The sequence below is a fragment of the Sturnira hondurensis genome, unplaced genomic scaffold (genome assembly GCF_014824575.4).
Source record: "Sturnira hondurensis isolate 20B ecotype Veracruz unplaced genomic scaffold, ASM1482457v3 Scaffold0004257, whole genome shotgun sequence".
Classification (NCBI taxonomy): Eukaryota; Metazoa; Chordata; class Mammalia; order Chiroptera; family Phyllostomidae; genus Sturnira; species Sturnira hondurensis.
Window position 1 is genome coordinate 3,877,303 of NW_028076888.1, and position 26,405 is coordinate 3,903,707.

The window sequence follows — 26,405 nt, forward strand, 5'->3', positions numbered from 1 at the left end:
ACACTTTGACTCCAACCGCCCCAGAGGCCCCCAGTCAGGTGGTTCTGGGCTGTCTCCATCTGTCCCTGGCGGCTCACCACCAGGGAAACCTGTCTCTTCAGTCCTAAATCTTCCAGCTCAGGCAGCTGAGACTCTGAACCCCAGAGGAACAGCAGGGAAAGTGTCACCCTGTACTGGGAGGAGGAGAGTGGGGCCGGTTGCTCCACCTCCACCCTGCAGTCTAGAGCATCAGAGCCACGCCCCCCTGGCCAGATTGGAGAGGGCCTATGAGATTGTACATGGTGCCTCTGGGTGTGTCCAAGTCCAGCCAAGTGGACGCCCCTGTTTCTCAGAGCCTGGACCACCTGGGCCAACTGGACTCAACCTCAGTGAGGCTGTGGGCAACTCTCATATGCTCATTCACTCTGGCAAATGACCAGTAAAGAGCATCTGCTCAAATTTTCTCAGTCGACCACTAACACAGGGAGCCCCATTCTGCCTCACCACCCCTGTCTCACCTATTGCTTCCCTCCGGAAATCAGAAATGTGCATTATGAAATTCTACAACCTGGAGCAAGAAAAACTGGAAGTCTCCGCACCCTCCCTCACCCCACTCAGCATCACCTACGTCAACAACAGAGAGCCCCATAGGAAACTGGGTAATGGTGGAACCCACACTCTCACAGCTCCAGTGGGAATGAAAGATGCTCACAACCCCTTTAGAAAGTGGACCATGGCATTTAGAATCCGCATGGAGCAGGGCATCTGGAAGTAGGTCAGGCTGAGCAAGCTGAACACTCCGTGAAAACCGTCCTCCATGTGGTGCCAAGTCACTGGGACTCCCAGGTCCTCCAGTCTCTTCTTGTACAGCAGCGAATCGTCCCGGAGAAGGTCATACTCACAGCTCACGATGCAAGCTTCCGGGAGCCGAGACACCACGTCATCTTCAGCGATCAAGGGCATGTTCACCACATCCAGAGCGTGGTGTGTCTCCAGGTAAGCATCCTCATTATGGGGCCCGGGGCGCACTTCCTGGTAGCCTCTCTTCTTGAATCTCTCCGGGATGTTTTCGGAGCCCAACCACTTTCTGTACTTCTCCCACACTTCGACGGGCAACTGGGCACCTTTCATAATTACGTTTTTCCAAGAGGGGTGGATGTCCAGGTAATGAGAAAAACAGTGGAAGGCAAAATTCTTGCTGAGCAGGGGAACATTTGCATTCTGCTGGTAGGACGGGAGTTGGAAATTCACCACTTGGATAACAGCATAGATGAGAATCTGAGCACGGATTTTGGGGAGATCTGACCTGTCCAAAAGGTTTTGACACGCTGCTGCTGCCATTGCCCCACCAACACTGTCACCACAGACTACAACCCGGGCTGGATCCACCCCATACAAATGCAGGGACCTGAGGAAGTGGACGGTGGCCACAAGGCAGTCTCTCATCGGCGTTGGAAACTTATGCTTGGGTGCCTTGCGGTATCTGCGAAGAAATCAAGGAACACGGTTTACGCTCACCACACTGTCAGAGCATAAGACACCTGGGTGTTGCATTCTTGAACCCAAATCTATTCCATTAACTTCTCTTTCTGAACCCTGAGCAGCTGGACTTAAGGTCTAGGGCTTAAATGAGCTGATGGAAGTAAAGTCTTCAGTGCCTGGCCCATGGCCTCGGTAAGGACAGCTGCTATTTCTACTGTTTCCTGCCAATTTGGGGGACAGGCTGTGATCACTAGAGCCCTGTCATCCCCCTATTATTGGTCAAGAACTTAGCTTTCAGCAGCATGCGCCCCATCCTTCTGAACCTACCTGATGGTGCTGCCCTGAGTCACACCTGTTTCGTACGTTTTGGTTTCATTTACGAGCAAGCCCTGGGTGGTCTGAGTTTAGATTTTCAGTACTGCGACCATGCTCACAGGTGTTGTGGCCTCCACAGGTTTGGAGGCTAGAATACTACCAAATGCACCCTGACTGGTGGGACTCATTGCTTGGGTGTCATCCTGCAAAGCAAAAGGTCTCCGGTTGGACTCCCAGTCAGGCTACATGCCTGGTGTGTGCCTGCAGTTCCTGGTCTGGGAAAGGTCTAGAGGCAACCAGTGGGTGTTTCTCTCCTCTCTCTCCCTCCTTCCCCCTCTCTCGAGAAATAAACACATAACATCTAAAATATGTAGGTGTTTAAATACTACCCAGGGCCACAGATAACACACATGGGTCACCTCCAGAGCAGCCATCCCAACTCCAGCCCGTGGCTTTCCGTTCGGTTGGCAGTGAGCACGTTGCCAGCCTGGCATTACTAGAACTTCCCATTTTTCAAGAGTCCACACATCTGGGTTTTGGCCGAAACTTTACCCTTTTAAATGCCGGACTCGAAAAAGAGGAGGTTTGGCTGGCCAGGTGGCTCCCTTGGTTGGTGTATTGTCCCACTACTGTTGGATTGTGGGTTACATTCTTGGTTGGGGCACTTATGGGAGATACCCATTTGATGTTTTGCTCTCACATCGATAGTTCTCTCTCACATAGATGATTTTCTCATCTCTCCCTTCCTCTTTCTCTAAAATCAATAAAACACATACCCAGGTGAGAAGACATGGAAACACGCTTGGAGATCCACAAAGCTGCTGCCAGCCACTTCCATTCTGTGGCCTCTATTCCTAGCTACCTGGGAAGCCAGTGCTTAAGTCCTGAGCCCTGTCTACTTTGGCATCACAAAATAACTTTCCTGCGCACATCTGCTAGTACAGTCCACTGACGATTACTGGCTTCAGCACAGCTAGGATGGGAAGACACATAGGGCCACCAACTGGACCAAGATTTCCTTCCCTCTGCAGAAATGGTGTGGGGACAGGAACTGTAGAGTGAGGCCCTTCCCTGGGTCTCTTCCCCTTGTCCAGGACTAACTTGTGTACTTTTTACTCTACTAGCTGCTCCACGGGAACGCTGGGAAATGGAGCCACACCAAGATCCTGGCAACTGATATCTCTTCCTGGCATGCGCACTTACACACACCTGTAGGAAAAGTGTCATCAACAGGAGCTGCCCTCCCCCAGGGTGACCATGTGTCAGGCAGGAGGGCAAGGCCCCTGCACTGCAGTGACTGCTCCTCATACATGTGTCCAGGGGGCCTGAAGTGGAGGCCCAGGGGAGGGCTGCCAGGTCCACCAAGCCCTCTTTGCCTCTCCAGGCCAGTGAGTGACTCTGCAAGATCAGTTAGGACAGAGAGTGGATTTTCCATGTTTTTCTCGCTTCCTTAGATGCCTTTCAGCAGGGCAGCCCTCCCGCCACAGAGCACTCGGAAATGAGGGGGTGACAGTGTTTGTAGGTGTCCTGGTGCCTGCGCAGGGCATCGTGGGCATGTAGTGGAAGGAGGTGCTAAGTGTGCAGACTGTGCACGGCTGTTCTGCTCAATGAAGACCAGCCCACCCAAAAGTGCTGTGCTGTGAGGCCCGGCGGCTGATCTGCTTAACTAAGCCCACTCCCCAGAGCTTCCAAAGCATGCCACTCATAGAATGACCCATTGAGACATACCCACAGGCTGCCCACAGGGAGGAGTGCCCAGGCTCTGCCTCTGTGTCTCTCCGCCTTCTTTCCTATCCTTCTTGCCTGCAGCCATCCTCCCCCTGTCCCTTTGATTCCCTTCCTGCTCCAGTTCCCACCTCCCACCTGGTCACTCCAAGGCTTAGTCTGGCTTCCCTACCCCCTCATCCTCCCCTTTACTCACCCAACTGCTACAACCACGGAGTCACTCTCTTTGGACAAACGGCAGCATATGTCTTGGTAACTTTCTGGAGAAGAAAAGGTTTTAAAATGGACTGGGAGGGCTTAGTGGGCTTCCTTAGCCTATCACAGGCTGTCCCTTCTCTTTGCCAACTACCATGGACAGAGCTCTTGGGTCCTGACTATTGGGTCACAGCATCTGAGAAGCTGTTTGGCCATACACTAGAGTGATTCTGTGTGTGAGCTCTGAATTCAGACCCAAGTTTCTGTCTCTACATTGCCTCCTCTTCACTTGAGCTGAAGGAGTGTGGGGCACATCCCTTCTCTCCCTGAGGCTCAACTTTCTCATCTGTGAAATGGGGATAATGATCATTATGGGATGGGGCCATGAGATAATGCACACAAGGGGCCTCCCCCAGCTGCCACGTAAACACTAACAATTAAGAAATATTCATTAATCAATATTTGCTGTTATTGTCCTTTCTTATGCAGACAGTACCAAAATCATGATTTCCTTAAACTCCCTATTCTCAAAGGCTACCGCAATTGATCTTGGCATTGCACAGACTAGAAAGCACTATAAAGGCAATTTCCCCCTCATTCGTGCAGGTGGGGTTGGCGAATTAAGGTAATAAAATGATCTCACTTGTTGGTTGACTTCTCTCATTAACTTTTCTCCAATTTTCGGTTCTCTTGTGTGTTTATTCTAGAGTTTTCTGGAAGCAATACCTCATGTGAAACGAAATGATGTTTCAGTTATTTTCATTTTTAAAAATCCTTATTTGCAACTCAGTAGTCACACAACATCATGAAAATACTAAATGCCCCTGATGTGGACCCTTTCAGTTGGTGTATTCTATGTTCCCTGCATTTCATACATGTGAACAAGTATGCCCCGCTTTTTTGAAAGTGTGTGTTAGGCTGCTTTGTTTTTACTAAACACCTACATTTGTACCTGTTTTGGGCTAACCAAAGAAAGACTGATTTTCACTTTTATCAAAAAGAAAACAAAAAGAAAGAAGAAGGTGAAACGCAAAAATTGCCTTCAGCTTTTGTTTTGCAGGGCGCCCTTCTAGAAGCCGTACCCACTACCTCCATTCCCACCCCCGCAGGCAGTGAGAGAGAGAGAGAGAGAGAGAGAGTACCAATTTCCCAAAATCAAATGCGGCATCTCAGCATGCAGCCCCAGAGCTCTGATCTGACTCTCTGAGCATCCAGGCTTTATCTCGGCTTATTTGGGGTACCCATTATCAAGGCATCTTCTCAAATAATTGATTCTTAGCTTTACAACTTTTCAGCTTAGGGAAGGTGTATGGAGACACCCTACTTTCACACTGTGAGTGAAACCTGCACAGACGTTTGCACAGACGCACATGGATATTTCATGCATACCTCCGTACTTCCAGAAAGAGATCGACACCTGCCATAGCTGAGTCACCTGAGTAATCTGGGACCCACGAAGGCCCTGGCGTTCCCTGATCATAATGGCAGGCTTTAGATGCTGGGAAGTTGACAGACGCGCCCCCACCCACCCTGGTGGGAGGCTGTCACACTACAGTCTAGGTCAGAGGGAAGGACTCTTCTTACTCAGGCTCCCTGTGATGGTCCCACCACCATGGTAGAACAGGACGCCTCGCCTGGGAGTGCAGGAGGACATCTTGGGCTGATACAACTTCACTGGGATAGTCCCAAAGCGGAGGTCCTTGATCACAACGTCTGGATCCTGCTTGACTGACGGCAGGTCATTTAGGAATGAGAGAAACTGGGGCATAGAGCAGATTCCCAGTTTCTCAAAAATGGTCCCCTGTTGGTGAGAGAAGAGGAAATGCGATGGGAAGGATTTCGGTGTGTCCCTGCTTCGCGCCACACGTGTCTTCTGCAGATGGCTGAACGCATCCCACCTGCAGAAACTCCTGAGCCCCCCTGCCCCAGCACCAGCCCGGTCGAACCCCTCTCCCCAACACACAAACCCCAGCCCTACACACCAGGCTGTGGTTCCGCCGAGGGACCCTGTACCGGCATTGTCCCCCACACCCACACGGTCGCTGTTCCAGCCAGCATGGGTGTGACATCTCAACCTAGGGAGCCCCTCCAGGACCACCCCAGCCAAGGTGGCCCACCCAGCATTTGTTTGTTGCTTTTAGATGTGACAACCGCATTGTGGTTATGTTTCTTAAAGGGGGGGTACGGGTTTTATCTTTTAGAGATACCTTCAGAAATAGTTTCGGGTAAACTAACCCAATGTCCGGGATCCACTCCATAAGGCAATGGGAGTGAGGGACTGATTGGGGGCATGGATGGAGCAGGCTGGGCCAGGAGTTACGAGTGTCAGGGAGTGGGGGCTTCTTTTACTGCTGGTGCGGGTCTGGAAATTCACATCATTAAAATAAACGCGGGGGCATCTCCCCAGGCGCCGTCTCTGAAGGGGTGCCCAACCTGTGCCAGCACCACCTTGGCTGGTAATGAAGCCCGTGGCCTCACGGCAAGATGCTTTGGAACATGTGCGCAGGGTTACAAAGAAAGGCAGTTTTATTTAAACAGTGATCAAAATATGGAAGTAAATGTGTGATGCGGCCAACATTGGCCTCCTTCGTGGCGTACTAACTGGCGAGATCTGGTGGCTGGTCGAACACTGTCATCGTCTGGAAGGAACACCAGGCACATGTGGTTTTTCACAAAATCTGCCACAGCTGTCACATGCGTGCAAAAGAGGTGACGCCCCTTGATGACAAAGTCGCAGCTCCCGTTATGACTGCTGTCATGTGTCACCTCATTTTTAATAGAAGAATGTGCTATATTTTCATTTGAGGTTACAATGACCCCATCCAAATTCACAGACCCTTGCCCCGTCACCCTCAGGAGTTTGGGGAGCCCCGTTAAAAAGCCCTGCCCCACCCCACTGCCCCATCTCAAATTCCCCACAGTACTTGCCACCCAGTCACCCAGCGAGCTTGTGCATTGCTGTTTCCCACCCACCCACAACGACCACCCACCCCTGCAGGGAGACTCTGGCATTTGACCTCTTGCCATCCCTGACCCTCAAGTAGAACTGGCCAGTGGCACACAGCAGTTGTCTGACACATCTTTGTAGAAGAAACAAGTCAACACATTGGAATAAGCCATGTTCATGGAAAGTTTCCTCTGTGTCAGGCCCTGAAATGCACACTCAGTTCACTGCCTCCCCACAAATGCTGGGGAGTGGGGACTGTTATTTCCCCCCAGTTTGCACATGAGGAAACTGAGTCACTATGTTGGTGAAACCAGAGTGCAGACTATAAATGCCAAGGGCAGGGAGACTACAGGAGCGAATCATCAGCTCCTGTACCTCAGACCCGGGTAGGAGAACCCTCCCGCTCCTGGGTTCCTCTCCATGGAGGCTTTCTCGTGAGAACGAGAGTTTGCAATCCTTGTGGTCACATAAGAGACCGGAGAAGCACAAGGTTGGCAAATCCTTACTGCCTACCTTGGCGTGATTCTGACCACCACCCATCCGTGGGGGTTTCATCAAATCACGCCCAACAGGAGTAACAGGTAGCATCTGACTACTGACAGAAACAAGCTTCCGTTTCTCTGAAGCAACCAATATCTACTTTAAAGTCATGTTCTGTAGTTTTGCTCATGGTACCAATTTATGAATTTGCTAGAGTGTCTCTCTGTTTTGGAGTCAGCCGGTAGGTAGAAACGGGGACCCAAAGACTCAGAACAACTCATTCCTGACTTTAGGGATTCACAGGGCAGCCAGTGCTGTGAATGAGGGAAATCAGGAGGCAGGGAAACGGAGGGGAGCAGGCTGGGTTTTTTTCGTTTTTTTTTAAGTTTTTTAAAAGATTTTATTTATTTATCTTAGAGGGGAAGGGAAGGAGAGAGACAGAGAGAAATATCAATGTATGGTTGCCTCTCGTGCGTCCCCCGCCAGGAACATGGAACTGGCCTGCAACCCAGGTATGTGCCCTCACTGGGAATCGAACCGCGATCACATGGTTCTCAGGCCCGTGCTCAATCCACTGAGCTACACCAGCCAGGCCAGGCTGGGTTTTTTTAGAACAGGAATCATTCTTTGAAGTTTGTGGCTATCTGCCCATTCAGCTTGCGAAACCCTGACAAGAGGTTGAGAATCACGTTACCTAACAGGAATTATTCAGGTTTGACAATATACTGTCAGCCTCTACCACCGTGATATTAGTGTTCATTCAACTAGAAGCTTCTGGTACGTTCTCTTCACTCTCCCCTTAACCCTCACCATGAGGAAACAGAGAAGACACACAACTCACCCAGGTCACAGACAGCTGGAAGAGGCAGTGCAGAACCCACAATCTCCCAGGGTGGCTGATGGCTGCAGGAATGTCTGCAGTGAAGAATTCGCTACAGATGACCCACAGTGTCACCCCCATGGAGAACGCCCAGGCTGCCCCAAGGAGGACCAGCAGAGGGACCCACATGGCACTCTTTCCACCACAGAGGAGGCCACGAACAGGCTGGGCTCAGCACACGCCACTTAGGACAGGCTATTGAGCCAACAGAACGCCGACACTTATATTGAAACTGGCCTTCTCCACCTCCTCATCTACCAGAAGAATTGGTCCAGCCCAGATGTGGGCTGGGTCACAGATGTGGTTCCAACAGGCCCACAGACAGGGGAAAGGGGCTCCTGTGATTTGACCCAGCTGGGAACAAGAGTTCTAAGCTTCCAGCTTATATCCTAGCACCGCACCTAGTATTGGCCTTGAAAAAGTCACCTGGGACATCAAAACACCACCTCACTCCCGCCCTCTGACGCTCTATTCCTCTCTGACCACACTTGGTGTTGCTGAGTCTTCTGAGATGGCCCCAGGGCACTTGTGCTTACTGTGGCCTGGGCGACATTCTTCCCTCAATGGCAGTTGAACTCAACCTCTCCCCTACTTCAGGGCTCTGCTCACCTGTGACCTTCTGAGTGAGGCCATCCCGGGTAAACTTATTCAAAATTATAACCCCCCCCCGCCCCCAGACTGTGAGCACAAACAGAACTTCACACGGACTTCTGGCCAAGATGGAGGCGTAGGTGGAAATACTGTGCCTCCTCGCACAACCAAATTTAAAGACAATAAAGTTTTAGTAACAAAAAATGCAGCCAAAACACAGAAAATTGAACTGTACGGAAGTCAGACAACAACAAACCATTCAGCCAGACTGGTAAGAGGGGTGGAGTCAGTGGCTGGCGGATTGGGTCAGGCAGGAAAGATTGGCCAGACCAACTCAGGAGCACAGGCAGTGGTTGGCAGATCCCAGGTGTGGGGTAGCAACGGGAGGACCAAGTGAGGGCGCAGGGTGGCTGGCTGACCGTGGTCACACATTCACATTCAGATAAACCAAGAAAAGTATCGAGCACTGAGATAGACTGCTCAGGCTAGGGCCCCAGCAATGGGAATTAGAGCCTGAAAGCACCAATTGGAAAGACTTTTGGGGTCTAGGTGCTGAAAGAGGCTCCCAGGCTCACAGAGAGTTTGTTGGAGAGACCCACAGGGTCCTGGAGGGTGCACAGGCCCACACACCCAGGAGCCAGCAACAGGGGGGGCTAGGTTTGCTTGCAGGAAGCAGCAGAGGGGACCGAAATCCAAGAGAGAGTAGAACAAATGCCATTGTCCATCTCTGACCCCACCCCCACATAGAGCATCACAACCCAGCAACTGGGTCACCCCACCCTGGTGAACACCTAAGGCCCTGCCCCTCATACATAACAGGTGTGAACAGACCAAAACATTATGGCTCAAGAACAGCTCAAAGCCCCAGAGCCAATACTTCTAAGTGACCAAGAGATAGCCAACCTATCAGATGCACAATTCAAAGCACTGGTGATCAGGATGCTCACAGAACTGGTTGATTTTAGCCACAAATTAGAGGAACATATGAAGGCTAAACTAATTGAAATGAAGGGAAATGCTCAGGAAACCAATAGTGATGGAAAGGAAACTGGGACTGAAATCAAGGGAGTGGACCAGAAGGAAGAAAACAATGACCAAACAGAAAAGAATGAAGAAACAAGAATTCAAAAAAGTGAGGAGAGGCTTAGGAACCTCCAGGACATCTTTAAATGTTCCAACATCCGGATTATAGGGGTACCAGAAGGGGAAGAGGAACAGCAAGTGGAAAACTTATTTGAACGAATAATGAAAGAGAACTTCCCCAATCTGGCAAAGGCAATAGACTTCCAGGAAATCCAGGAAGCTCAGAGAGTCCCAAAGAAGTTGGACCCAAGAAGGAACACACCAAGGCACATCATAATTACATTAGCTAAGGTTAAAATGAAGGAGAGAATCCTAGAAGCAGCAAGCGATAAGGGGACAGTCACCTACAAAGGAGTTCCCATCAGACTGTCAGCTGATTTCTCAAAAGAGACCTTACAGGCAAGAAGGGGCTGGAAAGAAGTATTCCAAGTCATGAAATCCAAAGACCTCCATCCAAGATTGCTCTATCCAGCAAAGCTTTCATTTAGAATGGAAGGGCAGATAAAGTGCTTCTCACATAAGGTCAAGTTCAAGGAGATCATCATCACCAAGCCCTTATATGAAATGGTAAAGGGACTTATCTAATAAAAAGAAGATAAAAATATGATTAGTGAAAGGACAGCAAACTCACAGTTATTAACAACCACACCTAAAACAAAAGCAATCTAAGAGGCCAGCTAGATCAGGAGCAGAACCATAGAAATGGAGATCCCATGGAGGGTTAGCAACAGGGGAGTGGGGGGAGGAGAAGGGGGGAGAAGGTACAGAGAATAAGTAACATAGACGGTAGGTAGAAAATAGGGAGAGCAAGAATATTAGGAGAAATATAGAATCTAAAGAACTTGTGACACGTGGACACAAACTAAAGGGAGGAATTGTGGGGGAGGGGTGTGCAAGGTAAAGGGGAATGAAGGGGGGAATAGGACAACTGTAATGGCATAATCAATAAAATATACCTTAAAAAATAATAGAAATAAAAGAAAATTATAACCCCCCACCAGCATTCGAATGCCAAACCCCACTGTACACAAACACACACACACACACACACACACACACACACACACACACACACACCTGCTTAGGGTGTCTTTATGGCTTTTACTCTCGCCTGAGATAACAAGTACTTCACTTGTGTGTTTATTGCCTGCACAGTATAACCTCCGCTGGAGACAGGAAGTTTTGTTTTGTTCTTTGCTTCATCCCCTGGTGCTAAATCTGGGTTTGGTACTTAGCAGGTGCTTAGCAAATGTCTACTGAAGGAGGAATGAATGAATAACACTGTCCTTTACATTACAAAGCAGGAAAAAATGAGCTCACTGACTTCTCAGATCATGTCAGAGACTGTTTACAGTGTTTGACAGCCTCTATCATTTATGGCAAAGTCCCATGTCCATGGCCCTGGTGATGACATCTCTCCTCCCACCCGACTTCGAGGTCAGAGTGGTGGGTCTCAAATGGGAGGATGTCACCCTGCGGAAGCCATCTGTCAATGTCTGGAAACATTTGTGGTTGTGAGAAAGGTGAGGCGTGGGAGCTGGCACTGGCCTCTCATGGGGAGGTGCAGGGTGTTGCTAGACACCCCACAATGCACGGACAGCCCCTACAACAGGAAGTTATCTGGTTCGTCATGCGAACACTGCTCGGGGTGGGAAACCCTGAGTTGGTAAGACTTGGCATTGAATCCTGGCTCTGCCAAATGGCAGCGCCCTGGACGTGAGCAAGTTACTTACAGTCTTTTGCCCCGGCCCATGTGGCTCAGTCGGTTAGAGCATCCTCCTGGAACCCACAGGTTGCGGGTTCTGAATCCATGTCCCCTCCCCACCCACTTACTGATGCTGGAGCATTTCTCTAACCAGAGGGAAAGCAGTCTGAGCCTGCTCTTTGTCCCAGGCGATTTGTTTTCCATCTTGGCCCACATTTTGCATCTGACTTTCACAAGAGAAACTTGTGTTTTCGTGTGACATGTAGACACAGGCAACATTGACTTTTATATGTGCCCTGGTCCAGAGATTCTAGCCAAGACCTGCGCGCTGTCAAGGATAGGCTCCCCCCACCCCTCATCTTCCTCTTTCTCCTGCATATGGTCACCAAAGAAAGCCTGCTCTCCTCTTGGTCAACACTCCCCACTGCAATGACTGTGAGTGCCGCCCACACACATGCCACCTTCAGCTCTAAGTGGTTCTAGGGTTTCAGATTCAAATAGCCAACTGCCCTCATGACCTGCCCTGTTCTGTGCCATTTTTCTCCACTCTCAGCACTGCACCACCATGGTCTCTGCCACAATCCCCGGGATTCTTTGAGATTCTTCTGTTTCTGGCCCTCCCTAAGCTGTTGAGTCCTGGCTAGACCCCAATCACATCAATATTCATCTTAGTAAGTATTCTCAGTCCTTCCCCTCCAGTCAATTTAGGATTTGCAATGATTTGGGGGTGGTTTTCCTGCTCATTGTCTGTCTCTCCAAGGAGATCATCTTCCAGCCTGGAGCCATGTCTGCCTCCCTCACTAGGGCATCCCCAGGGTCTAGCACACGCGGTAGGTGCTCAGTAAATAATCGTTGATGAAATGAACGGTGTCAAGTGACCTGGGGAAATGGTAACATGGAAAACGTGTCCTCTCTCTCTTCCGTGGTTTCTTGTAGGGGCTGGTGGAAGTGAGAGAGGGTGAGATTACAAAAACCCTGAAGACAGCACCCATGAAATCTGAGTGATGTTTCTGTCTTGGAAACCCTCTTTGACTCAAATCTCTTTAGATTCTGCAGCTCCCCTCTCCTCTGTGAATCCAGGTTCCAAAGGGTCCTCCACTGCTTGGTAGGGACAATTTCAGAACCCAAAACATTTGTTCCATTTTTATGGATGAGGCAAAGAGACTGTGTTTAATGAAGTGGTTTGTCCACATTGGGTGGCAGACAGAGCTGGGATTTAAAACCTATTCTATTGAAATCTGATTCCAAGCCCAAGTTCATCCGTTTCCAACAATCCACCACAATCCATATACCTCAAAGATTGTAGCAACCACCAACGAGTGTCCCTCTCCCCTGAACCCACTAACACTTTAATGACTTCCCATCACACAGATGCTGAAAATACCTGAAAGGCCTTCCTACGAGACACATTGGGCATAATTCTCACTCTGAGTTTATAAAGATATAAACTCAGAGCCTTATTCTTTTAGAAATTCCATTCTCCTGAAAAAGAAAAGCAGGAAAAATGAAACTCACAGTAAGTGTGGAGCGTGGGTGGAAGTAAGCTGCTCCCACGAGGTACAGAGACATAGGGAGGATTAGACACGGACCGTGAGTCAACTGGGGCTTAGAGACATGGGAAGAATTGGTATCAAGTGTTCCAGATACACAGTAAGCAAGACAGGAATGGCGCAACACATGGAAAGCAGAGTGTGCAAACAGAATGTGTGGAAGGGATGGAAAGGTCAAGTGGGAAGTCACGAATATGCCATGTCTAGATTGACAGCCATGTCACCCCAAATTGGTCACCCATTGGTGACACCCAATGAGGCCCCACTCTGGCCACTCATGTCCCTCCCAGAGAACGCAGATAAAATTCAGATTTACTCCGCAAACTGAGAAAGGAGCCAGTTCTGTGCCCAAGGATGGCTCCCCTTGGTTCCCATCAATGGAAGATGTATGTTGGTTTCAGGCCCCTCCAACTGTGGGAACCCCTCAGGTCCTCTTAGCTCCACCAGCAGAGGGGAAGGGGGGTGTGGCAGAGAGAGGGGACCAGTGAATGTTGCACAATCCAGGGAGAACCACGTATGGCTCTTCCACCCAATGCCCTGGCACCTTACTCAGTGTGGGCTGACTTATAACAGAGCTGGCCAGTGTGCCGAGTTCAGCCTGGATAAGAAAGAAAAAAGTCCTCACTGCGAGGCATTTCTCCAACCCCATTTTCTTCCCTCCCGTCTCCTTTCACTGGCCTGACCTTCTCAAGTTAAGAAATCAGCTTTGTAAGTACTCCTTGCATTAACCAGGTTTTGTTGGTTGGCTGGTTGGTTGGTTGGGGTGTGTGTGTGTGTTCTGATGCTTTGACATCTGAGGCCCTGCTGACCCAGAAGAGACTGTCCCTGCCCATGTTAGTCAATGCCTGGACAGGGATAGCCAACAGCACACCTGTAAGTGTGGTTTCCAAATGCAAACATGGTTAACCCAGAGCCCACACCTCCAAACACCCGCTCCATGCATCTGTCCTCCTCCGGGCCACTACCCCCTGCCTTCATCACCCTGGGCCATGTACCAAACCACTAGGGACAGCACCTGTGTCCTGAGCCACTGAAACCATTCAAACCACCCAAGCCTGAGTTGTGTACCCTGCCTCATATATTCCTTCCATGGAGACCGTCTCTCCTGACTGACCCTGGTGTTTCCCATTCAGACTGCTAGCCATACACCAGGCGGGGATCTGTGGCTTCTCACCCAGTTTCCAAATCTAAATTGGCTCAAAGATCCAGAGCCCCTGGACTGAAGGGGAGACCAGGCCCCCAGGAGGAAGGCATCTGCACTTTCTATCAAGTTTATGCTGCCCATCCTCCTTCAAGTCCTCCCTGGAGGGATTTGCCGCCACTGCCCACAGTGACTCCCTGGACACTGGTTCTCCTGCCTGAAGTTTGCTGGGTTTTGTGTAACTTATTCTGGCATTTTAAAACATTTCTTCATTGTACTTGACAGACAATATTATATTAGTTTCAGGCATACAGCATAGTGATGGGACATTTATACAGCTTACAAGTGATCACCCTGAGAAGTCAGCACCCACCTGACACCGTACAGGTATGGCGGTATTATTGACTATATTGCCTTGTTTTATTTTTTAAATATATTTTATTGATTATGCTATTATAGTTGTACCATTTTTCTCCCCTTTATTTCCCTCTGCTCTGTACCCCTCTCCCACCATCATTCCCCCACCTTTGTTCATGTCCATTTGTCACATGTATAAGTTCTTTGGCTTCTCCATTTCCCATCCTATTCTTAATAACCCCCACTATTTTGTATCTACCATTTACGCTTTTTATTTTCTCCCCTTCTTCCCCTCCCCCTCCCCGATGTTAACCCTCCATGTGATCTCTATTTGTGTGTATCTTTCTGTTCTAGTTATTTGCTTAGTTCATTTTTGTTTTTGGTTTTTTTTTTAGGTTCCATTGTTGATAGCTGTGAGTTTGTTGTCATTTTACTGTTTGTATTTTTTATCTTCTTTTTCTTAGATAAGTGCCTTGAACTTTTCATGTAATAAGGGCTTGGTGATGATGAACTTCTTTAATTTGACGTTATCTGAGAAGCACTTTATCTGCCCTTCCATTCTAAATGAAAGCTTTGCTGGAAAGAGCAATCTTGGATGTAGGTCCTTGCCTTTCATGACTTGGAATACTTCTTTCCAACCCCTTCTTGCCTGCAAGGTTTCTTTTGAGAAATCAGCTCATAGTCCTGTGGAAACTCCTTTGTAGGGAACTGTCTCCTTTCCCCTTGCTGCTCTTAAGAGTCTCTCCTTATCTTTAATCTTTGCAAATGTAACTATAATGTGCCTTGGTGTGTGCTTCTTTGGGTAGGTCCAACTTCTCTGGGACTCTCTGAGCTTCCTGGACTTCCTGGAAGTCTAGTTCCTTTGCCAGATTAGGGAAGTTCTCCCTCATTATGTTTTCAAGTAAGTTTTTCATTTCTTGCTCTTCCTCTTTTCTTTCTGGGACCCCTATGATTCGGATGTTGGAATGTTTAAAGCTCTCCAGGAGGTTCCTAAGCCTCTCCTCATTTTTTTGAATTATTATTTCTTCATTCTGTTCTAGTTGAATGTTTATTTCTTCCTTCTCGTCCAACCTTTGATTTGAGTCCTGGTTTCCTTCCCATCACCGTTGGTTCCCTGTGAGTACATTTCCCTTTATTTCACTTTTCATAGCCTTCACCTATTTCTCTATTTTGTGACCATACTCAACCATTTCTATGAGCATCCTGATTCCAGTGTTTTGAACTCTGCATCTGATAGGATTGCTATCTCTCCACTGCTTAGTTGTAGCTTCTCTGGAGCTTTGGTCTGTTCTTTCATTTGGGTGATTTTTTTTTTATCTTAGCATGCCTGTTAGCTTGTTACATAGTAAGGGGCAGAGCCTTAGGTAACACCAGGGTGGGGCAACTCACCTAGCTGCTTTGTGGCACTCTGAGTAGGGGAGGGCTCAGAGGGGAAACAAGGTGACTTGTTCAGCTCCCAGTGGGCTTTCAGTTACTTCCTCCACTATGCACAAGCAAATTGAACCCTTCCGGTGCTAATATCTAGGTGGATGATTTTGTGTACATTCAAAGACCCTGTGGGTCTCTCCACCAAACCCTCCTGTGAGGTTTGGGATTCCTCCCTCCACTGCAACCCCTACAGATTTTTTCAGTCAAAGGTTTTGAGGTTTTTATTTCATCTCACTGGAACCCTGGGTGGTATGGTCTGTCTTGCTCCCCGCTTGTTCCTCCTGGTTTATTCACATGCAAATGTGTGACTGCCCTCTCTGCCAACTGCCACCTCGCCCATTCTGCCAGCCACTGTGTTGCCCCATGTCCTCTTCACCCTGGCTGCCCGTCTCCACCCCTCCAACCAATCTGGATGAATGTTTCTTCTTTAACACATTGGTTATCAGACTTCCATACAATTTGATTTTCTGGCAGTTTTGGTTAGTTTTAGTTTTAATTTAATTTTGTTTGTTGCCCTTCTTTCATTTGTGCAAGGAGGCCAAGTGTATCTACCTGTGCCTCCATCTTGGCCGGAAGTCCAAAATAACTTATTTCCTATGCTATTCTTTACATTCCATCACTGTGTTTATAACTGCAAATTTGCAGATCTTAATCCCTTCCCCCTTTTCACCTAAACCCCTCCCATCTGGCAACCCTCAGAATGTTCTATCTATGAGTTTGTTTCTGTTTTGTTTATTAATTTTGTTTAGATTCCACCTATAGGTGAAATCGAGTGATAACTTATATTTCCCTTTCTGACTTACTTCATTTAGCATAATACCCTCTAGGTCTATTCATGTTGTCATAAAAGGCAAGATTTCATTTTTTTGTGTGGCTGAGTAATAATATTCCGTTGTGCACATGTACCAAATCTTCGTTATCCATTTGTCTCTCAGTGAACACTTAGGTCACTTCCACACCTTTCCTACTGTAAATAATATTACAATGAATATAGGGGCACGTGTGTATTTTTGAATTGGTGTTTTGGATTTCCTCAGATAACAACCCCAAACTGGCTTTGCTGGGTCACATGGTAGATCACCCTTAATTAATCACCCGAAGACCTTCCAGAGTGTTTTCCCCAGTGGCTGCCCCAACTAAAAATCCCAACAGTGCACAGGGGTTCCCTTTTCTCCACATATTTGCCAGTCCTTGTTCATTGATTTGCAGTCTGCCTGCTACGAATAAATCCAAAGTTAGCCAGTGGGTTTCACTCTACCCCAAGTTGCAGCACAAACATTCAACTGAAAGCCTGTTAAAGGCGGTCACGGGGTCCGTGTGCAGTCAACTTGGGTCTTGGTCGAGAAAGGCCATTGGCCAACCAGGACCAGAGTGTCCTGAAGACCAGGGAGGGTGAACATGGAAGCCTGTGTCAGGCTACTAAAGGGATTTTTACTCCTAAGGGGCAGGTGTTCAGCTCACCCAGGGGGTTTTTGACATCTCTTGCCACTTCCTTGCCCCTTCACTCAAGATGCAGTTTGGCTTCTGCGGTGGAGTGAGTGTTGGCACCCACCCAGTAGAGTAAGTGTTGGTGTGACAGAAGGGGTCCCTACGTCCCCTACCATCAGTTCAAGTGCCAGGAAGAGTTGACCCCACCTTCCATTCCAGGGATGGTGTGGGACTTGCATCTGGTCAGTCGGAACATTCCATTCCCTTGCTGGAGGCAATGGGTTCCACCACTCAGAAAGCCCGTAGAGCCATGGAGATGTAATGCGATTTCTGCTGGGACCACTGAGAATGAGGCAAATCCATAATAATGACCCTGGGACACTGTAAGTATGGAGCTGGTCAGGGCCACCATGTGCAGAAGTGAAAGGAAAGGAAACACAGAGAAGCATAGAACAGAGAAAAGAAGAAAAGGTAGCTGAGGGCATTGTCTCAGTTCCTGCATCACACCGATTCTCATTCATCCCACTGGCCAGTACATTCTCTCTGGTTTAGGTCAATTGGAGTTGGTTCTGTGTCTCAAAACAGAATTAGTCCTCCCTACACATCTTTGCTTTCTCTTGGCTCTCCCTCAATTTCTCTCTGCAGACATGGTTGAGTTGGGTCAGACTCTGTCTTCGTGGGACTCTGACTCAGCACAGGGACCTTTCCAACTCCTCTCTTCTGACACTTTGACTCCAACCGCCCCAGAGGCCCCCAGTCAGGTGGTTCTGGGCTGTCTCCATCTGTCCCTGGCGGCTCACCACCAGGGAAACCTGTCTCTTCAGTCCTAAATCTTCCAGCTCAGGCAGCTGAGACTCTGAACCCCAGAGGAACAGCAGGGAAAGTGTCACCCTGTACTGGGAGGAGGAGAGTGGGGCCAGCTGCTCCACCTCCACCCTGCAGTCTAGAGCATCAGAGCCACGCCCCCCTGGCCAGATTGGAGAGGGCCTATGAGATTGTACATGGTGCCTCTGGGTGTGTCCAAGGCCAGCCAAGTGGACGCCCCTGTTTCTCACAGCCTGGACCACCTGGGCCAACTGGACTCAACCTCAGGGGGGTTGTGAAGAATCCTTACATACTCATTCGCTGTTTTTTAAAAATTATATTTTATTGATTATGCTAATCCAATTGTCCTTATTTTTCCCCCTTTGCCCTCCCATCCAGGAACCTCACTCCCTCAGGCAGTCCCCTCACCATTGTTCAATTCTCTGACTACTCTGCTTCCTATAATGTACTTTGCATCCCCTTGGCTATTCTGTTATTACCTATTTGTACTTCTAAACCCCTCGCCTCTTCACCCATTTGCCCCTCCCCACTCCCATCTGGCAATCTTCTAGTAACTAACTTTTTTCTCTTCCTTTAAAATTCTCTCTTTATCTTTAACCTTCAGCCTTTATTATGATGGGTCTTGGAGTGGGCCTCTTTGCATCCACCATAATCCATACTCTGTAGCCACCCACTGGGTGGATTGGCCTTCAGGTTTCCCAGGTGGTGTAAGCCAAGGTCAGTCCCCACCTGTGTTTTTGCCCACAGCAGGCCTTCCTGAGCTATAAGGCAGTCTGAGAAAGACGCAACTTGTGCTGGGATCGGAGTTTTCCAGGAGAAGCCAAGCTGTGAATCTAGGCTGGCTGCTGCCAGTGCCAGGCCTGGGGCTCAGTGAGGCCAGCTGTTGCTTGTTTGATAGGATTTAGGAAGCTGTGGACCCCTAAGTTGCTTGGGGCAGAGTCTCTGGGGATCTCCAAGGTGGGTCAAACAGTGTTAGCCAGGTTGATGGAGTCTCAGATTTAGCACCAGCCTGCCAGATCCACAGTGGGCAGTGTTGGGGGGCGGCGTCTCAGAAAAGGGACAGCAGCCTCTGCTCACCCTGGTGCCAGACACTTCAGTCGCTCCCAGTACCCCACTGGTGCCTCTCAAGCTGCCAACCTGGTGCTGGAGCTCAGAGGGAGTGAGTCTGAGCAGGTGAGTCTGTGTGTGGATTTTTAAAGAGAAACTAACTTTTTTCTCTTCCTTTAAAATTCTGGGGCTCCAGCAGTTTGGGGCTCCAGCAGTTTCTTCCACCAACTCAATCCCCACTGGTTTTGCAGCCAGAAATTGTGAGGATTTTTCTTCCTGGCACTGGAACCCTGGGCTGGGGGCCCTGGTGTGGGGCTGGGCCTGCCCTCTCCCGAGATAACCCTCCGGAATTTCTGTCCACCACGTACGGGTGAGAGATCAGCCCATTCTGTGTCTGCACACCTCCTACCAGTCTCAATGGATGTGGTTTCTTTAACTCTGTCGTCGTCAGACTTCCATCTCACTCGATTTCTAAAGGTTCTGAGTGATGGTTAATCTATATTTCAGCTGCAATTTTGATGTGGTTGTGTGAAGAAGAGAGCCGTGTTTGTCTGTGCCTCCATCTTGACCAGACCCACACCTTCTTTATCCATTCGTCTCTTGGTGAACACGTAAGTCACTTTCCTATTGTAAATCACTTTACAAGGAATCTAGGGGCATAGGTGTATTTTTGAGTTCGTGTTTTGGGTTTCTTCAGATAAATACCCAAAAGTGGGACTTCTGGGTCGTAGGGCAGCTCTGTTTAATTTTTTGAGGGAACTGCATACTGGTTTCCACAGTGGCTGTCCCAATTTACAGTCCCCACAGCACATGAGGGCTCCCTTTCCCCCACATCTTGGCCAATACCTGTTGTTTGTTGACTTATTGATGGCAGCCATTCTGACAGGTGTGGACACACCAGCTGGGAACGGACGCTGGGTCTGGGATTGGCAATAATTCTGTGGCTTCCCCCAGTCACAGTGGGGACTCACTGTGATCAGGTGACCTACAGAGTCTTGCCTCAAGTCCAGCTCACCCCATTGGCCCATAGACGTGGACGCTTGTTGTACCCCTGGTCCCTGAATGCGTAACTGGAACAAACATACTTGGAAACTGGCAGAATCCCCACATTGGCTCCCTGACCTCAGAAATGAAGGCCACAGGTCAGGAAGGATTAAGCAGAAGGCCCTGGGTCATTCCCTCCCTCCCAAGAGAGTAAACCAGAGGCAGAGAACGCATCCCCCAGGGAAGAGCAGAGATTAATGCTACCCTAAAAGACATAGAACAAGCTCCCATCGCACCCCAATTTAACTCGCCACTCTGGAACGTGCAGAAGTCATCGATCGCACAGAATGACTGTGAATTATCCTAAACCTACGCGGTGACTCCGACTGCAGCTGCTGTCCCAGCCGTAGCATCTCTGTCGGAGATGTTACACGAACCCAGCCCCTGGCACTGGGGGTGCAGCCACAGAGCTGGCCGAGGTGTCTGTCTCCAAGGCGGGTCGGCAATTCCAGACCCGTTGACCTTCGTCTGGCAGGGCCCACAGTCACCTTTAAGGTCTTGCCTCAGGCCTCGGTCCATCAAGCTTTTGCAGGAATCAGCTAGTGTGCTACCTGCACGCACAAAGTTTGTAGAAGTCAATAGTGTACAGAGGTCACAATCATGACATTCCACCAACCACCACACCGATGACCAGCGTGATGCTGGGCTGATTGGGTCAGAGAAGCGCAAAGCCGCAGATTCTGCAGAGGCTGTGTCAGCCAGGGTCCAACCAGGGTACAGAAATGAGGAGTCAAAGATATAACGAACAGCCCCTTCTCCCAGGGCAAGACCTTCTTATAGAGGGCCTGGCCACAGCTAACTGGAAAGGGCGCCAGGGGAGCCTTCCCTGCTGCAAAACTGACTGAATGGTACCCAGGGAAGCAGCTGGCCACTGGGTGTGCGGGCCACAGTGTGTGGCCAGAGTGGGGCACTGGGGATGTCACTCCCTGCATGACCCACGGGCCAGAGAAGTTTCCTGCTGTAGGCGCCTGGTCCTAGAGAAACCACGAATGGCCAGAGTTCAGCCAGGGTTGCACACCAGAGCCAGGAAGATAACCCTGTCCTTTGTCACTGCTCCTCCAGCAGTCTTTATTGACAAACCTTATCATTGTCCCCGGTGGTAAAGGGGAGACATGTAAAGAGTGTGTCAAGAACTATAAACTAGCCCCGGCTGGTGTGGCTCTGTGGGTTGAGCACAGGCTGCAAACCAAAGGGTCACCGGTTTGATTCCTAGTCGGGACACATGCCTGGGTTGCGGGCCAGGTCCCCAGTGGGAGAGGCAACCACACATTGATGCTTCTCTCCCTCTCTTTCTCCTTCCCTTCCCCTCTCTCTAAAAGTAAGTAAACGAAATCTTAAAATAACAAAACAAAAACCCCCTTACAAACTAGGTCTGAGGTTATCCTGACTTGCAAACTAGCAGGTTACCCTGCCCCCGTTCCATGGGCACCTGTCAGAAAGCATGAGCTACTCTGCCTAGATTCAAAAACGAGCAAACAGAATGCACCTCGTGTGAGTGTTGATTCCGCTCGCTTCTGACACCCCGTGGGAACGGCACGGGAAACCGAGCGCACCCAGGAAGTTTGCGTCTCAGCGGACGAATCTTGACATTGGAAAATTCAAGTCTTTTAAAGGAAGCACACCTGCCTGGCCTTTCCCCTTATTATTATTTTTTCTTTCTAAGTAATACACTTTATTTTTAGGGCAGTTTTAGGTTCACGGCAAAGTTGAGCCGAAACTACTGAGCGTGCCCATGGACCCTGGCCCCCCCACCCACGTGGCGTTCCCCCACTCTCAACGTCCTGCACCAGGGGGCACCTCTGTTACAGTCAACGACCCTACACATCTTATCACCCAACGGCCATAGTTTGCACTAGTTTTTGCCCTTGGTGTTGAGCATTCTGTGGGGTCTGACAAACGTATAATGACATATATCCACCATCGTATTATTCTACAGAATAGCGTCATTGCCTCAAGACTTCCGTGCTCTGCCCATTCTGCCCTCTCTCCTGCCTAAGCGCCGGCGCCCACTAGTCCTTTTACTGCCTCCAGAGCTTCACCTTTTCCAGAATGTTGTACAGCTGAAGTCGTGGAAGACGCAGCATTTGTACTCTGGCTCCTTTCATTAGCAATACGCGCTGAAGGTTCCTTTTCATGGCTCGATAGTTCATTTATTTTGAGCCCTGAATAGTATTCCATAATGCCTGGATGGACCAGCATTTCCTTTGATCCGTTCACTTACCAAGGAACGCCTCTGTTGCTTCCAAGTGTGGCAATTCTGAATAAAGTTGCTATACACATCTGTGCGCTGGCATTTGTGTGGGCATGCTTCCCATCTATTGGGGTAAATGCTAAGGAGCACAGTTACGTCATGGTATGTCAAGAGCGTATGTTGTAAGGAGCTGCCGACTGTCTGCCAAGGTGTTGCGTTCCCACCAGCAGTGAATGAGAGTCGTGGCGCTCCACGACCTCGCCAGCACGGGGCGGCTCCGTGTTTTGGGTTCGGGCCGCTCCAGCAGGTGTGTGGTGGTGTCTCGTCGTCATTTGAATGTGCAGCTCCCCAGTGACGTGCCGCGTCGAACGTCTCTTCACAGGCTCATTTGCCATCCCTTGGTACTTATCTCCTTTGGTGAGGTGTATGTTCAGGTCTTTTGAAAAACAGGTCGCCCTTTTGTTGTTGTTGAGTTCTAAGACTTCTTTGTATGTTTTGGATAAGAGTCCTTTGTCAGATGCGCCTATTGCAAATACTTCCTCCCAGTCCGTGGCTTGTCTTCTCTCTATTTTCACATTGCCTTTCACAGAGCGGAAGTGTTGACTTTTAATGAAATCCAACCCAGCTCCAGAGTTCTTTCTTTCGTGGATCCTGCCTTCGGTGTTGTACCTAAAAAGTCATCCCCGTACCCAAGGTCACCTGGATCTCCTCCTATGTTCTCTCCTAGGAGGCTTGTAGTTTTGCATTTTATATTTAGGGCTATGGTCCATTTTGAGTTACTTTTGGTGAAGGCGATCAGATCGCTGTCTAGATTTTTTTGCATGTGCTCCGGCACCATTCATCGAAGAGACCGTCTTTTCTCCACTGTGTTGCCTTTGCTCCTTTGCCAAAGATCAGCTGATCGTATTTATCTGGCTCTACTTCCCATTTTACTCCTTGACCCACTTTTCCCTTCTGTTACCAACACCACCTGGCGCTGACCGTGGTGGCCCTCCCCCACTCCGGAACACCAGACAGTGCGCTTCTGCCCTACACGTGGGGGTCACTTCAAACAGGGACATCATCAAGAGAAAACACAAAAAGGCAGAAAGTGGGGCGCCAAAGAGACCCGTTCACCGTATGAGAGAGAAATGCTCAGCCTCAGATGGGAACGTGAGTGCCAGGCAACTCAAATATTCTGCCCACCTGCGTGTGTGCACGTCTGAGAATGACCACAAAAGCCCGCGAATATTAGCGTTGGGGTGACAAACAAAATTCAACAAGAGGGGGCACTCACAAATACTGCTTTTGCCAATGATGAGGGTTGCCTGTACCCCCTTTGAGCGGGGAATTTCAACCTATCTGCCAAGTCAAGTCTAAGGCTCCCAGTCTCCTTTGGGGGCCAAAGAGAAGGTCCTGAAGCGCATCTGTTCCCCAGCCCCACATTAACTTCTCGGTTTGGCAACGCCTCGTTTCTGTGCTGTCTTTCCCGTTGGCCTTCAATCCGTTAAGGCAGGCAGCTGGCGAGTTAGCTCTCTCGGTGGGGGACACGGTTACGAGACAAGGGGGTAGCTACACAGCGGCTTAGACTCTTCACAGGAGACGGTGCCAGGCAGACAGGCTGCGGTCCGGTTGCTCTGAGAAGCCCAACACCTCTTCACAGGAGACGGTGCCAGGCAGACAGGCTGCGGTCCGGTTGCTCTGAGAAGCCCAACACGGACCTGGTGGCCCTTTAAACATGGATCCTGGGGCAAGCGCCTCTCCTGCCCACTCTGTTTGCCATCGGCTTAGAATGACCTGTCCTGGCCTCTGTAGGGCAGGCGCCTCCTCATCTGTTGGAGGGGCCTGGGCTCAGATTTTACCTTCTTAGAGAGGTTTCCTCTGATTGGAAAAATGAAAGAAGCGACCTGAGTCTTTCCCCGGCCCTGGGCTCTGTCCCTGCGAAATCACCCTGTCTGTTCAGTTTCCTCCCATTTACCCTCGTTAGCGTTGGCTCCGTGGAGACCCTTCTTGTTCTCCCCTGTGCCCCCTGTACCTGGGGGACAATCTGACACAAAGTAGGTGCTCAGTAAATATTTACCAAACAAGCCCTGGCTTTACTTGTAGAAATAACATCGTCACTCGACAGAGGAGAGGTACCAGTCCCAGACAACTCTTGGGGTGCTCCTGGGAACCTGGGAAAGGGAAGAGTGGGTTCAGACAAGGGTGAGGCTAATAGATGGGAGACGGTTAACTTCTAGAAAAGGGAGAGCCCGGTGCTGCAAATTCGGATACTGTTATCTCCACCACCAGGTGGCAGCACACCCTCATCTCGAGGACGTCTGTAAGGGAAGAAACTTTCCTCTACAATGGGTAAATTTTCTCACGAGTCTGTCCATCCATCCATCTATCCATCGAGCTGTCGTCACCCATCTGTTTGTTCGTGAACACAGCCTTTCACCCAGTCATTCACCCGTCCATCCATCTACATAGGGCCAGGCTCCCAGGGTTTGGCAGCAGAGTCTCCGGGGACCCCAAGCCCAGCAAGGTGGTTTGGTGACTTAGAATTCCACTCTGTGCTGGGGGAGTGGGGGGTGATGTTTTCCTGTTGAGGACACTGGAGTTCAGGGAGGCTGAAACCCACCCAGATCTCATGTACGTGGGCAGTGGTCCAGGGACTCCCTGCCCCTCTGAAGGGCCCTGCGTCCCTTCCCGGGGGCAGGTCTGGAGCTGCCTTCCTGGGGATGCACCAGGGCTGTGTGGTGGCACCTGCCCCCTCCAGCACCGCCCCGCACAGGGAAAAAGTTCTGGGACACCAACTCCTGGGGAAAATCAAGTGAGCACTGAGCCCCGCCAGGATGCCCCGGCCCCGTGGGACAGTGGGGATCCTTGACCTGGCTTGTTCTCCCCACCCCACCCCACTCTCTGGGCTGCGGCCCGAGGCCCCTGCAGTGTAAGTCAGCCCTTACAGCCTGCTGACTCAGCCCTGCAACTGACCCCTTGGGGACACTCCCTTTAGCCAAGAATTCCAAGAATTCAGGGAGCGGGGGCCCTTGAGAAAACAGGCATGTGGCTTACTGCTGTTTGGGCCAAAGCGGTATTTCCATCCTGGCCCGGGAGGGTTCCTACCTCAAAGCCAGTTCAACCAGGCCCACAGGGGCAGGGCCAAGGCCCTCCCCTACCTCTCCCTGCCTTCCGCTCTCTGGCCAAGAAATCCTGAGCAACGAGCTGCCCTTTGGAGGCAAGCAGTGAAGAGGCAGTCTTGCCTCAAGTGGAAACTTGGTTAGGTTTCAAATTCAACAGAATGCCTTCCTTATTGAATCTGACATTTACTGAGCAACCACACAAGGCTTTTCCAGCACCCTTCTAAGCATTTATAGCCACTAAGGGGTAGTAGCATAATGGACACCGTGCCCATTTGACAGGTCGGAAAACTGAGGCACAGAGAGGTTAATTAACCTGCCCAAGGTCACACAGCAAGTGAATCACGGAGCAGGACTCTAAACCCAGGGAATCTAACCCCAGAGTCTGTGGTCTGACCACGGGGTGTTAGAGATGACATGGAGGGGAGGTGGGAAGGCATTACCTTCGATTCCCCTACTCTGTCCACAGTGAGGTCCTGCCACCCCTTTTAATGGGGTTAAACAGGACATCACAAGGGGTCACTGGCACTATGTCCTACAACAAAGCATTGATAGTCCCTGGCGAGCCAGGGTCCTGTCTTGGGTGTGAAGAACCATAGTGGAGGCTAGTGGGGGGCAAGTTCCTTGGTGCCCCCGCAGGAAGACAGAGCTGCTCGGGGCCAGAACTCTTTGGTAATGTAACTTTAAATGCTCCCAGTCTGGTGAGGGGAACTTAGGGGGTCTGGGCATTCCTCTGAGAGCTTTACCTACAACATCTCATCAATCCTCACACCGCCCCTGAGTGTCCCCGACTCACAGATGGGGAGGCGAAGCCTCAGGAGCCATAAGAAGCTCCAGGTAAGGCAGCTGGTCAGGGGAGAAGGCGGGTGTGTTCATTTCCTTCGGCTACCGTAACTAATTACCACCAGTTT

At 49.9% G+C, this 26,405-nt stretch overlaps 1 protein-coding gene across 1 annotated transcript; it reads right to left on the reverse strand.

The window, feature by feature from the left end:
• Nucleotides 1-687: 687 nt before the first annotated feature.
• On the reverse strand, nt 688-8,171 carry AADACL3 (arylacetamide deacetylase like 3). The gene is made up of 4 exons (XM_037045321.1): nt 7,965-8,171; nt 5,281-5,497; nt 3,698-3,761; nt 688-1,462 (listed from the first exon to the last, which is right to left on the reverse strand). Exons 1-4 carry the CDS (start codon nt 8,130-8,132, stop codon nt 688-690), a joined length of 1,224 nt encoding a protein of 407 aa, XP_036901216.1. The 5' UTR covers nt 8,133-8,171.
• Nucleotides 8,172-26,405: the final 18,234 nt, after the last annotated feature.

Coding starts and splice junctions, on each gene's coding strand:
- AADACL3 (XM_037045321.1), bottom strand. CDS start 8,132: ATGTGGGTCCCTCTGCTGGTCCTCCTTGGGGCAGCCTGGGCGTTCTCC. Junction 5,498..7,964: donor TCCAGCTGTCTGTGACCTGG/GTGAGTTGTGTG, acceptor TCTCACCAACAG/GGGACCATTTTTGAGAAACT. Junction 3,762..5,280: donor GACCATCACAGGGAGCCTGA/GTAAGAAGAGTC, acceptor TTTCTTCTCCAG/AAAGTTACCAAGACATATGC.